Source organism: Mytilus trossulus, chromosome 3 (assembly GCF_036588685.1).
Source record: "Mytilus trossulus isolate FHL-02 chromosome 3, PNRI_Mtr1.1.1.hap1, whole genome shotgun sequence".
NCBI lineage: Eukaryota > Metazoa > Mollusca > Bivalvia > Mytilida > Mytilidae > Mytilus > Mytilus trossulus.
Window position 1 is genome coordinate 64,869,098 of NC_086375.1, and position 15,397 is coordinate 64,884,494.

The 15,397-nt window shown below is 31.3% G+C and overlaps 1 protein-coding gene across 1 annotated transcript in view; it reads right to left on the reverse strand.

The window, feature by feature from the left end:
• Positions 1-1,222: 1,222 nt before the first annotated feature.
• LOC134709640 (metabotropic glycine receptor-like) overlaps positions 1,223-15,397 on the reverse strand; it is a 39,396-nt gene continuing 25,221 nt past the window's right edge. The window contains exons 6-12 of the mRNA XM_063569791.1: positions 13,775-13,843; positions 8,289-8,398; positions 7,746-7,963; positions 6,634-6,772; positions 6,152-6,257; positions 4,335-4,490; positions 1,223-1,953 (exon numbers count right to left, since the gene is read on the reverse strand). Of these exons, the coding sequence (XP_063425861.1) occupies positions 1,864-1,953; positions 4,335-4,490; positions 6,152-6,257; positions 6,634-6,772; positions 7,746-7,963; positions 8,289-8,398; positions 13,775-13,843 (888 nt within the window). The 3' untranslated portion in view covers positions 1,223-1,863. The remainder of the gene's footprint in view (positions 1,954-4,334; positions 4,491-6,151; positions 6,258-6,633; positions 6,773-7,745; positions 7,964-8,288; positions 8,399-13,774; positions 13,844-15,397) is intronic.

Below are 15,397 nucleotides of genomic sequence, written 5' to 3' on the forward strand. Positions count from 1 at the left end.
AGAGTAAAATAACAATTATACCATACTCAAAGAGAAATTCTAAACTGAATGCTCCTAAGCAAATGGCAAATTTGGAAGCTCAAACACATCAAACGACTGACGTAATCCTGACTTATTACATGCATTTTATTACGTAAAAAATGTTTTATAGCTGTCTAAACCTCTCACTTTCAGTCGCATAAAGTTCCATAATTTGGAAAATATAAATTGTAAAGAAATTTTTAAAAATTTAATTGTGTAAAAATACGGATATTTTCTCTTTAAAGTCTTTCGAAACACAGGGCTTTTTAGGGTTTCCATAATAAAGGGGTAAAATCTCACTTTATACCCCGAGTTTAACCACCCACAAGACAATATTTTAGCTTGAAAAAGAAGAATCATACGAATTCAAATTTACAATGCGGATAGAAAAATAAAGGAAAGTGCAACTTTTACTGCTTACCTAAAATTGTAAGAGCGTAGTGACCTTTATTATGTATTTGGAAGCCCCTTTATCCTTTATAATATTATGGTTGTATTTTTTTGAAGTTTTCAGTTGAAATATCAGTTGTTATAAACTTTAAATTCGTTGTCTTGAATTTATATATTTGATACAAATTTAGAAACATAATATTACTAGTACATAAAAAATGAATTACAGGAATGTCAAAAATATAGCACAGTAAAGAAAACACATCAACCTACGGAAGCCGATAAGGGCCATTAAGAAAAAACTAAGTCGTAATTAATATGAAAATGAATATGTCTACAATAGGGTTTTGATACAAACTTTGTCCTCACTGGTGGCAATATTTAACTTCGGATCATGTCAAACGCAACAGCTCTTTTTAAAGACCGCAGATACTAGGTACACAATGTATATTTATACTAAGTTTAAACTCAGTCATTTAAGTGTTCTTGAAATGTTTGCACCTGTCCTAAGTCAGGAATCTGATGTACAGTAGTTGTCGTTTGTTTATGTAATATATACGTGTTTCTCGTTTCTCGTTTTGTTTATATAGATTAGACCGTTGGTTTTCCCGTTTGAATGGTTTTACACTAGTAATTTTGGGGCCCTTTATAGCTTGTTGTTCGATGTGAGCCAAGGCTCCGTGTTGAAGGCCGTACTTTAACCTATAATGGTTTAATTTTTAAATTGTTATTTGGATGGAGAGTTGTCTCATTGGCACTCACACCACATCTTCCTATATCTATTGAGAACATTTTAAAACATTTTTAAAGTCCCTTGGCGGTCATGAGTTTTTACTAATTGGAACCTATAAGTTACAACACTTGAATAGGACCTTATAGTGCACACGTTTATCAAGTTTGATCAATTATGACAAATGTTTTTTAAAATAAAGATATTGTGTCGAAATAACGATATAACGATGTCGTTATAACGACATTTTTTGTCGAAATTACGACATGACGATGTCGCAATAACGACAAGTTATGTCGAAATTACGACATAGTGATGCATGCTATGTCGTGTGTTTTGGAATGGCCCTTACCGGCTTCCGTATCAACCAGCTACACCCAATTCATACGATTTGAAGAAATCGACAAACAAACTGAGACACATACAATAACGAAGAACACTTTCCCTACATAGCTATACATAGCTTGACTTACCACATACACTAAACATGGTACAATTAGGCAAGATGTTCATGGACATACACCCTTTCATTGCTTATATGGACCATTTGTTGTAAAACTAAGATGGGTTTATATAAGTGATTTAAATGTATCACTGATACGAGTTAAACTACATCATGGTTATAACACAGACAATGAGCCCTCTGGAACAACTCTATCCACTTGACAACTTTCGATGTCAACCACGTATGATGGATTTTTATTATCGTTTCACTTTCTTTGTTATCGTGTTGTTGGAACAGACAAATGGTCGACTATGGGTTCTACTCTGTTATTAGAAATCTTGGTAAGTGACGTCCAAAATGTTTTCTCCTGGAAAAAAATATTTCAAAATCATTTTAAAATATTGAATAGAAATAAACAAAACTTTCGTTGTAGTTCGAACAGTGTATCTCATACAAAACTATATTATGATTCGAAACAATAATATGAGACTTGCTTCTACAAATTTAATCATAACCTGGTACTAGTATTTTAAAGTGTTATCACTCGTTCTGTGATTGGTCATACGTAACATATCTAATTTTTGATGTCTAATAAAGAAGGCAAATCACCTCAAACACAAACCATGCTCGACATCTTTTTTTCGAAGTAAGATTTAGCTAAAATAGAAACAGCACATTGTTTTTTACTACTAAAGTAATCCAAATATTAAAAAATGGTAGCAAGAAGTAAAATCACAAAAATACTGAACTCCTAGGAAACTTCAAAACTGAAAGTCCCCAATCAAATAGCAAAATCAAAAGCTGAAACACATCAAACGAATAGATAACAACTGTCATATTCCTGCCTAGGTTTAGGTATTTTCTTATGTAGAAAATGGCGGATAAAAACTGGGTTTACAACTAGCTAAACCTCTCACTTGTATGAAAGTCACATCAAATTCCGATATATTGACAACGAAATGTCACAAATAGGGGTGCAGTAGTCAAAATTGTGTTATAATCTTAATCAATATCATTGATCCTGCTCAATCTGAATGGCATGCTTTAATAGATGTTGTGTTTGAGCAATGCCTTTCAAATCATTTGGACCAAAGTGTTATTGTGCGCTTTTCATTTCCTTTGCTTCTATTTGTCTCTTCGTTAATTTTATTTTAAACAACTAAGATGGCGAAGGAATAATGATAAACATTACTTATTTCGTTCAATTTTGGGAACATATTGCCCATCATGGGGGTAGTGATTCTAAACGGCAACTTTTTCTATCTCAAATATCTACGTTAATTCGTCGAAAGAACCTGCTTTAAAACTTTGCTATCTATTAATATTCATTTTTCAATTGCCATAAAAAGGTATCACATTTACATATCTGGCTCTGCATTTCAGTATTTTTAAATCTAGTAACGGATTTGTAGAAACTATGTTGTATTTCTTAAGGGTTTCTTTATGTGAGGATCATTAAAACGTATGATTTTTTTGGTCGGTCTACAAACTACCATAAAATGAAACAAAGTAGTTAGAATTAAACTCTACGAGAAAATATGAAGCAGTTAAAATGTTGGATTCACTGATTAAATGCATAAAGTTGGATTAAGATTCCAATCTGAAATCCACAATGACCACTACAACAAAATACATAACTAATGGAGAACCAATAAAATATATGTTTGAAATCGCTTTAAAGACTTGAATTGCTATTTCATATTGTATCTTTTTGATGTTACTTTATTGTTTATATAAGGTTTGCCCCTGCATTTGTCTACACCTGTTTAAAAGTCAGGAATCTGATGTTAGGTAGTTGTCGTTTGTTGATTTGGTTCATAAGTATTTATCGTTTCTCGTTTCTTGTTTTTTATATGTATTAGGCAGTTGATTTTACCGTTTGAACGGTTTTTACACATGTCTTTTGTTTTTGCCCTTTGTAGCTTGCTGTTTTGGTGTGAGGCAATGCTCCGTGCAAAAGACCGTACTTAGACCTATAATGGTTTACTTTTACAAATTGATACTTGGATGAGAGAGTTGTCTCATTGGCACTCATCCCACATCTTCTTATATATATTGGAGGATATTTTGACTGGATAATGATACGATGGTTCTGCGATACGATCTGCATTTCAACGTAATGGTCATCGTTTAACCTTGTGCTAATTAAGCCTTTTTTTTAAAATGGTAAATGATACTGCATTATATTCTTTAAAGGAAGATTTGGCATAGCGGTCAATTGAAATGATATGTAAGCTCTAAACAATTTTTAGATAATTGATGTGATTAACACTTGTACGGCAAATGTCAGATTTAAAAATAGATACTTTCTTTTTAGATAATAAAAAAATAAGAGCGGTACATTTTATATTAACTATAGAACATCCAAAATCCTGGCTTTTAAATAGCAAAGAAGAAAGCTTTGAAAGGGTAATTTTAAACAGAACTGTTTCAAATGTACAAAAGTGTGTGGCAATAGGCTAACGGAAGGTGAACATTTTTATCCCGAAACTTTCATAAAATCGGCTATTGAAGGACTTCAAAGCTGTTAAAATTGAATTTTAATTACTCGATATCGTATGGTATTTGTGAAAAACAAATCATGATAAAAATAAACCGAAAGTGAAATAAGAATCAAATCCAAAACACAATCAAATGAAAAACTACTACGAAATAGACAGCCCCTTTTATTTATCTTGCTCCTTTTTTTAATTACAAGTGAACCAATAGTCATTGCTTTTAATGAGTAACTTATCCTTTATTTCATACCTTAGGGTCTGGTGTTACGTTTTCATACGTCTGTGTACCAACTGTCTTAGTAGAGGCACCTTCAATATTATTTGTTCTGATATACTTGCTGGCGTATGCTGTGGCGAACGTATCGTTGGCTCTCTTAACATCCTCTTTTTTGTATAATGCTAATAACTAAAATAGATGAAATAAAATTGAGAATGGAAATGGGTTATCAATATTTAAAGAGTAGTTCATAATTATAAATTAACTGTTAACAAAACTTTGAATTTTTCAAATACTAAGGCTTTTCTACCTCAGGAATAGATTAACGTAGCTATATTTGGCAACACTTTTAGGATTTTTTGGTCCTCAATGCTCTTCAACTTCGTACATTATTTGGCCTTTTAAAATTTTTTTTATTCGAGCGTCACTGATGAGTCTTTTGGATACGAAACACCCGTCTGGCGTTAATATAAAATTTTAATCCTGCAATGTAATATATATGATGAGTTTATTTACCAATATTAAAAGATTAGCATAAAAACCGACTATTTACGTGAGGATAATATGATGTTGAACTATTCTGAATATCCTAGTTTAGATGGATTTTAATTATAACAGATTTAGGGAGTATCATTGGTTCTCTTTACAGCCTCCTTTTTGTTTAATGCTAAAATACATTGCCATTTTGGCGATTTTCATCAAAGATATCTGTTTGCATTGTTTTATTTCTGCATTTGAGATTTTCCTTTGTGTTTGATTCGTGATAATTTAATTTTTGTAAATAAACTTTTACTTCATGAAGACAAATTGACGAATCAATATCTTCTTAATATGACAACATTTGCAGATAGATATATTTTGAAAAGTTTTTCGTTAAATTCATGGCCATGGTACAGGCACGCAGTAAATGAAAGTGGTTTACAACAAACCTATTACATATATGACATTCCCTACTGCAATTAATCTACCGAAAACAGAAGGTCTGCTTCATTAGGTGATACTTTCTTTAAAGTTGATAAATTCAAACGTGATGATTTTAACTTCTCAATTGTCAACTTCACATTTCTCAGCATGAACAATAGCACTGTAATCTATGGCGTTTGCATATGTTGTGGCGTGTATATTCACGCTTTGTAAATTACATTGCATAAGTTGCATACAACGAATAAAGCAACGTGGTTTCTTGCCAACATAGTTGCAAACGAATTGGTCAAATATTTTTTGCATTTATTGCAACATAATGATATTTATAGATTCCTCCAATACAGCCATGATTATTTGTCAATAGGAAAATTAAAATCATAGATCTAGTTATAAATCTTTACACACTGGGATACATTTGAAATAAGTATTCACAATGGATACAAGAAAAACTTGCAATCAAGGTTGCAAAATAGTTTTGTTTATCTCATTATTTTAGAAAGTATCAGTTTGTAAGTTTAAACTCATTAAATTAAAGACTATATGGTACATGTCACAAGCCCAAGGTAAAATATAAAGGCAACAGTAGTATACCGGTGTTCAAAGACAAACATTCTCTCAACACACGTGTTTCGGAAAACGTCTATCATCAGACCGGATTTGGCTACGATTGTTCATGTTACATGCTATCAAACAGACTTTCCATAGTAAGCATTAACACATTTCTACAGAGAAATGTTTAAACATCACGTATCTTAAATACTGGTCGTCGGATTTGAGGTCCCCATTCTGAATATAGACGAACATATAAATCATACAAAAAGACCATCTATTGTAAAAAAAAAAAGAAGCATAAAGCTCGAAAAATGTTCAGTAATGCTCCATCAAAATATGCCACTACACAACTAGACAAATGAAAGAAAGCTTACCTTTGGAATGAAAATTAATGTCAATGTTATTGTAACAAATGCTTGAATCTGTAAACCTTGTAAAAGATACAGCAGATCTGGTCCATATGAATGACCAATTAAATGTCTAGAAATGATAAGAAAAAAATATAGTAGCATTAGAAAAACAATATCATTCTATCAATGTTAAGAAGATTAAAGAATAGAATTTCAAAGTTTTCTTACTTATATAACTTATATATATGTTATAGAAAAATCAAATTTAAAAGGAGAAAATGGATGAAGCCTTGCATTAAACCAGGGTTCAAAACTTCTACAGTTGTATAGTGTTGAAGACCGTATCTTGACCTACTATGCTTTACCTTTATAAAATGTAACTTGGATGGAGTGTTGTCTCATTGGCATGCAAACCACATATTCCTGTATCTTTTATATAGATTTACCACAATATGCTAGTCTGGCACGAATTTGTAATGAATGTTTTAAAATATTTTCAAACTTACGTAAGAATCAACAGAAAACTTCCTAGTATGATTCCGTTGTAGATTGACCATGTAATATATTTACTTTCGTTGAAATGACCTGGTGCTTTTCTCACCATGTAACAGATATATACACCAACCAAAAGGAGACAGACTTCAGCTAAAAGAGAAAAAAAACAAGTTTAATATAAAAATGGATGCTTATATGGCACTGTATTTGACATATTGTAAATTGAAGCTTTTGACCACTCAAAATATGTAAATCAAGGATTGAAGACTTGAAATAGAAACCGCAGCATACAACATACAACTAATTGAATGGATAGAAGAATCATACTTTTCAAATGTGTGATGAAAATTGTTAAGCTACAAAAGTATTCAAGTACACCTTCCTGTAGTATTCGAACCCACATGTTGAAAATTTGCCATAATGGGATTTATGTGAGGCATGTTATACGAATAAAAACCATTAGAATACGCATTTTATTCTACATAAAAAAATGTGCATGTACGAAGTGAGGAAATAGATAGGTTTAAGTACAGGTAAACCACTCCTCTCATAAAAATACCATACGAGGCGTACTCGGGGACATCTGCATGGAGAAGTGTGGAACGGGTTACGGGGGTCACAAATTACACATGAAGAAAAATACACGTTTAAGTTTATAAGATAATGCCAATGGCCAGAGCATAACACTAATAACAGACTACTAGCAGTTAACTGACATGCCAGCTCCAGACTTCAATTAAACTGATTGAAAGATTTTGTTTTCATCATATGAATATCAGGCACAATCCTTCCCGTTAGGGTTTAGTATATTGAACAACACTTTCCATTGTATTATATAGTATATTTCTAGTGGGGGCGACTTCGACGTTTGATCAAGATGGATAAAAACAAAATCTAAAAAAAGTCACCACAAATAAGCTTGATGCCTTTTTTCAACACCGGTTTGTTTCAGAGGATAATATCTTAAAACAACTTTAAGGGTCGATGAAATATGACGCTAAGTGATGACAAATAGTTATCAAAGGTACCACGATTATAATTTAGTACGCCAGACGCGCTTTTCGTCTACATAAGACTCATCAGTGACGCTCATACTTACCATTCCAGTTTAAATTGCACTTACCACATTGAATGGCATAAAGCCAGTAACTACTCAAACAAACATCATATTTTAGTAAACTGGAAGTTTCTAGGGTTCCTGTTTCCCCTTTCTCTGCTATCGACCAGGCGAGAAGGTAAACACTAACAAATATCATCATTGGGAAAAACCTCTTTAAGAGTTCCTTGTCCGGTAAATTGATTCTCTGCAATTTACTTGTTGGTCTGAAAATGACAGCTATTCTGAAAATATATGAAGTTAATATGTTTGACAACTAATGATTCATGTTAATATAAAATTATTGTCATATTTTACTATTAATCGTTTCCACTTAAGGTTGGACTATTGTGTAAAGTATTGACCATAAAGTCAAGCTATTACGTTCGGAGGATGCAAAATGGAAAACTTGAAATAGCGTACAACAGATCAATAATGCAGACAAAGTTCTTTTGTCTGATGTTCTTTATTGAGATTGTCTTTCTTGAAATGTGAATGATGGATTTCATCATTTTTTAATAAATATAAAATATAAAAGAAAAAGAAGTCTTGCAAAATATATTAACATACCTCCATGTCTTAACCACTAATGCACCATACATAAAGTTGAAACCTATATGAAATACCCAAATTTGTATGACGCAGAGAAATTCTAAAGCTTTTGGATAGGCAAAGAATCCCTGAAAAAAATAGTTCAAGGTAAATTTGAACACAATGCATATCAACAAATAAGTATATCAGAAATAATCAAATATCTTATACAGTATTCAATACCACATCACCCCATTTACCATCGCCTTAAAATCGTGCATATTTGTTTATACAAGATTGTTTTGGGGATCCGTACGAAATATTTAGAAATAGAAAATACACAAGTAAATCATGCTTCTTTCATTCTATTATTTATATATATTAACACAAGTTTATTATTATTGTGCCTATTTGTGTGAACGAATATTATTTATTAAAGAGATGACATTAATTTGTCGTTTATGTCCTCCAATATCAATTAGCAGCTGTTCATATTAACAACAACTATATAGATAAATAAGTCACCTATCTTTTATCTGCCTATTACATCAACCAGAACAAACAACAAGCATGATTGTAACTCATTATTAAACAGCAATATTCAAAATTTAGATCAATTCCTGGTGCTGAAAAGTAAGATAACAACAATACCGAACTCCAAGGAAATTACCTGATCAAATGGCGAAATCAAAACCCAAACACAACAAACGAAAAGAAAATAACTGTCATAAATGAAAAATTACGTAAAACATTGTCAGGGCAAGACCATAATGCTGTAAAAACGGTGTATACAATCTGGGTCATATATTTTGAAATGAGCGTCACTGATGAGTCTTATGTAGACGAAACGCGGGTCTGGCGTACTAAATTATAATCCTGGTACCTTTAATATCTATCATATAGCACCTCTCATGTTTCTATACTTATACATCATTGGCTTCAAATTGTTTGGCTTTGTGCGTTCCTGATGAAGTTAATCCAGAAAAGCGCTTCGTCGGAATTAATTGATTCATAAAGAATTTTCCATTTTTCATTTTGTAAACAGAATTTCTTGACCAACTCTAAATGTAATTCTTTATTTAGTCGAGTACCTAATAAGACTTATTTCTCGGAGTTCAGTATTTTTGTGATTTTACTTTTACCTAAATAAATGAAACTATATTCAACACACATTGTACCTTGTCATTCCTCAATCTATAAACTAGCAGTATATGCAGGCATTACAAAAATGCAAATTTTGTGAAGTGTTTTTCGCTGTTTACGCGGTATCCGGACTTAAATAAAGGCAACAGTAGTATACCGCTGTTCAAAACTCATAAATCCATGGACAAAAAACAAAATCGGGGCAACAAACCAAAACCGAGGGAAACGCATTAAATATAAGAGGAGAACAACGACACAACACCGAAACGCAACAGCACACAGAAACGGACCAAGCAACAGACAATACACCACGAGAATAACAAATATAACAAATATAACATCAAAACCAAATACATGAAACCAGCGCATACTTAAAACTGAATCTGATGTTTTTTTAAGTCTTGCAATTACATGTACATAAATCAGGTATAAATCTGCAAGGCAAGGAAACGAATCCAGCCTACTTTAAACTGCGTCCCAGATCTAAAATTGCATCAGCGCTATCTTGCTTTATATCTTGGCTTGATGTGGTTAAATAAATATCTCTTGATATCAAGGTTCCTAAAAAAGTACCCGATTATATATATTTTGTAAATCTTCTTACGCTCTTGAAATCATACCCAGTTTGGGGTTCCTGTTGTTTATTCTTTAGTTTTCCGTGTTGTATCATGTGTACTATTGTTTGTCTTTTTGTCTTTTAATTTTTAGCCATGGCGTTGTCAGTTTGTTTTGGACTTATGAGTTTGACTGTTCCTTTGGTATCTTTTGTCCCTCTTTTATTTGGTTTTGTGTTGCTTAGTGATTAGTTTTCTAAACTAAGTATACCGTTTTTTTCTTTTGACTTATCAAGGTATTGTCTGTTTTTCTTAAGTGTCTCTTTGGTCTTTCAATTTTTTTTTAACTCATTAGCATTTTACTTTAAGTATACTTTTAGTACACAAAATCTTTTTATTCATTAGAAATTAATAAAGTTTTATCATTTTAATTAGTAAGAAAACCAAAATCAGCTTACAAATTTGAAATATTTTGAAGGTCATACTGATTAGAAAAAAATGGATTGTTTAAAGATTGTCTAAATTTTACAATCACTTTCAAACTAATTTAGTAGACTCATTAAACTCAATTTAAAAGGAAATATATGTTAATATGTGGGAAGAGATTCCACTACAATAGTCGTGATCAAACATAAAAATTATTTTTTAAATTAGCTATTATTTTCTCTGTATACTCATTAGATAGAATGCATGAAGGAAATTTTAAAATGAAGGAAGACGATGAAGGTTTTAGTTGTTGTGGTTTCCTATAACCAGAACATTTTTGACCCCGTCGCATTTTTGCACCTGTCTCAAGTCAAGAGGCTCTGGCCTTTGACAGTATTTTTTAGTTTCAAATTATTTTGAATTCATTAATATGATCTGGAGTTTAGTGTGACGTCCATTACAACTGAACTTGTACATATTTTATTTAAGGGACAGCTTGATTTCATTGCTGTGCTGAAGACCCATTGATGGTCTTCGTCTGTTTTCTGTCCTTTGGTTGGGTTGGTGTCTCCTTGACACATTTCCTATTTCCATTCTCAATTTTATTTTATTTTAAACAATGACACCTCCTTATATATTTATAAAATTAAGGTAGACAACATTGACAGAAAACATACATTCTGTGTTTGTCCTACTGTCCAAATTTCATTTTGTTTTATTACACTTCATGTCAAAATGTCAGGTTTTTGATTGGTTTATACGAGGTTGATAATTGACTACATATCATGGCTCAGCGGGAGACAATATTTTGAATTTCACCCTCTCGTACAGACCTTTCAAACGAGATAATTCCAACCAAAGAGTAATGATTTGAAATAACATCAATAATTGTTAACAGTTGCACATCGTGCTTTATGTTGTTGTTTTTATAATAACTTTGAACTTGTTATGTACATGAAATTAAAGTTAGTTACTTTCATTGAAATTTATCAGACAGAACATTGGTGATAGAACAGATTTTTCAAGAAAATTGATATATCATGCATATAATTTGCTAATGTTTAGAATTCTATCATAATAGTGTATAGAATAAATAAATGAAGTAAGCTATGTATGCTGCAGAAGGTATTAGATTTAAATGTGAAACAAGACATTTATCATAAAGTGTTTTACCGAAAAATCATGAATACTAGTATTCAGAAGAAGATTTATATTGAAAACTTATGCACTCATTATTTTCAATTCTGAATAGGGTTGATAGAATAACGTACGCATAAAATCCTCGGGAAGGTTGACACGTGAAGAGGTTGATCGAGGCATGTTCAGCCAGGAATAGCAAAACTTAAAATTATTGAATTTGACTGGACAAAAAGCTCATCTAAGGTACCTAGCTAATAAATTTGTACATCACAAGCACGTTTCTGTTTTAGATACATAGTCAGTGTATTTAACACATAACGGAACAACACCTACAGAAGCAGCTCGAGTAACAGAATATTTAGTGTATATTATGTTTGCGTTATTTTGTTTTGGAAAACTACTTTGCTTGTTTGATGTGTTTAGTCATTTGATTTTGCCATTTGATTAGGGACTTTCCGATTGATTTTTCCTCGGAGTTATTTTTTTGTAATTTTACTTTTTAATGGCAAGATTTATTTTTATTGTAGAAAATGTCGTAGATGCCTCGGCTGGTGTTTAAATCCTTTTCAACATTAATTTTGTTTGTTCCACGCTTTGTACTTTTGCATTTCAAAATTAACTGGAAAACAATAATACAAAGAAACGTCACACGATACTGGTGTCACCTAACGTGACACACTCAAAGACGTAAGACAAAATAAAAACGTTGGAATGCATGTTGTTCAGATGCCTTTTTACAATAAGTTTTAAAGGATGGAAAAAAACTCCGAAGAAAGGATTATTTTTTTTTCTTAGATAAAAGAGGGACGAAAGACACCAAAGGGACAGTCAAAAAAGATGTTAAGCTTTAGTTTTATTAACAAATTAAGAAGAAAAAATAACTTGAATTGAAACCATTTAATTATATACATTTTGATTATAAACGCAATCGATTTCTTTTTTTTTTATGGATAAACTATGCACTGCAAATGCATTCATTTTTGCACTCTAGAATGTCAAGGCGAAAGGACTATGGCAGTTCAGCACAAATAATTTATATGCAAGGGAATTAGCCGGAACAATTATTATAGCTGGTTTGTTTTTCAATTAATTTGTATTATAGTGGATCCGACTATTATAGTCCGGAAAAAACTTCAGTTCCGCGAAAAAATATCTCTCCCCACCCCTCCTTTATGAATCGGTAGAGCTTCAACATAAAACATTAATTTAAAAAGTTTTCTTAGCAACAAAATAAAATAGCCGTATTCCAAATCGTCTGTGAAACCAGCAAGCATGACAAATAGACGGAACGTTAGAAGCATATTTTATTAAAAAACGTCAAAATCGTATGTGGGGACATTGTATCGGACATTTCAGTTTTATCCGATATCTCGTATATTATATTTAATTTATGGGAATTTAATATCAAAATAGAGATATTTGTTTGTACTTTTATCCATTATAATGTTTTTTTATGTAGCGAATGGCACTGTATTAAATAAACATCATGAAAAACAGAAAACGTATCCCTACGTTGAATTTAGTTTGAAGGGGACAAAATGTCGGACATTGGTAATCAACTCCAATAAAAAGAATTTGTTAAAAAAAAATCCTGATTATTGCATGAGGCGAAAGTGTGATCTTTGTACAAATTACTAATTATATACTTTCGTCATGGGGATTGCACTGGAATTCCCTTTTTGGGACAATTTAAAAAAAATTACGGCAACCTTTCGTGCATGGGACACATAATTTGTATCATCTTGATCCCTTTTTTTAATTTTTCCGTCTTTTCGAAAGAGAAAAGTCGACATTACGTCATCGCCAAGTAATAAATTGCTTGTTCTAGACAAACTTTTATATCGTTTGGTAAAAAAAATTATATAGTTTTTACGGTATTCAGAATTTCACAAAACTAAAAGAGTAACGCGGGACAAGGAAATCATATAGCAAACTAAAGGTTTTATTGAGTTTAATTAATGTAAATGGTCTGTTACATATACAAAATTGCAATAATCTGAAAGAAGAGTTTAACAGCTTTAAAATGATATACAACACTTTATAATATATTTTTTTTATGTTTAAAAATTAACAAGATGAATGTGTCTTGACCGTGATTTCACCAAAGTGACACCAGTAGCGTGCGACGTTTCATACATTTCACTATAACATACCACTAAGGAATAGTTAACCGAGAATATCTATGAATGCATAATGTGACAATTTTGTTTCAATCAAAGACATCTGTAAGTGAAAAAAATTGTCATTAAATAATCAGCTTACCGTACTACACATTAACATACCGCCAGCACACATGAACAGCAAGAAAATGGGACTTCCGGTCTTAATAGCCTGAAAATAATTGATATCAAGTTAAACTCAATGATTTACACTATTTGAACTGTTGTCATAAAAACAAAAGTAAACACAACCAAAGCTTCTGAATTTTAATACAATATAACATATAATAAATTTCTCATAATTTCTTCCTTTGTACAATTGTTTATTACAAGTTCGAACGGTTGTATTCGAAATCTCAGTCCGTGTGTTTTCTCTTTTCAAAATTATTAGGGTAAAATTTGAAATATTGTCTGCCGTAGATTAATTCTTTTATTCAAATGCGTACATGAAGTATGGTATAATATAATGTATATTGATTTTACCTTTTAGCTTATGACAATCATGAATGTCCATAGTACACGGTTGCCACACTTTCATTTTATATGTTCAGTAGACCGTAAAAATTTGGGCAAAACTTTAGTGTGGCATTAAAATTAAAAAAATCATGTCATAGGGAACATATGTACTAAGTTACAAGTTGATTGGACGTCCACTTCATTGAAAACAATACTGACCAAATACTTTAACCAAAAACATTAACATGAAGCGTGACAGAAGGACGGATGAACGAACGCACAGACAAAGTAACATATATATATAATACTCCAAAGTTGGGCATAAAAAAACTAAATAAAGCGCCATATGCTGAGCTAGTCAATACTATATATAATTGAATTTTGATGGAGAAATTCTTTTTACGACTTAAAAGCTTTTAAATTATTTGAAACAAAAAGAAAACATTAGTAATCTCCATCCATGATAAATGCAGTCTGCAAAAAGAACGTTAAGTCCTTTTAGTCAACTTTTACATATCGAATTAAAAAAATTAATGATATTTTTGTCATGTTGTTGAAAGAACTAATATATTTCAAACAAAATTTGGTTTCAATTTCTACATTGTATCAAATCTACGATTATTTCCGTATCATTAATTAACAAAATCTTAAATTACTATTAGTATTATTATTATTCACTGGTATATTAATATATTGTAGGTATCTATCATCTTACAATCACAAACATAACATTAAGTCATGACACTTTTGAAATCCGACCAGTTTCAATTGTATCATCAGGAAATGCCATTTAAATTAGAATAGAAATGTTGTTGATTTTCACAATAAACTCATCATAGATACCAGGACTCAATTTTGTATTTACGCCAAACGCGCGTTTCGTCTACAAAAAGACTCATCAGTGACGCTCGATTTCAAAAAAGTTAAAAAGGCCAAATAAAGTACGAAGTTGAAGAGCATTGACGACCAAAATTCTTAAAGGTTTTGCCAAATCCAGCTTAGGTAATCTTTTCCTGAAGTAGAAAAGCCTAAATATTTAAAAAAATATTGTAAACAGTTAGTTTATAAATATAACTATATCAATGATTATTCATGTCAGCACAAAAAGTGCACAACATATAATAAGATTGGAACAGTTTTAGTAAGTGTTGCAGTTTGGTATTATATATATTTTAAATTACAGTTTAAATCTTTTAATTTTTTCCTTGAGTGAAGCTCTTGTTAATTTCTGAAATTGATTTATTCTCCTGTCTTATGCTCTTAAATCATA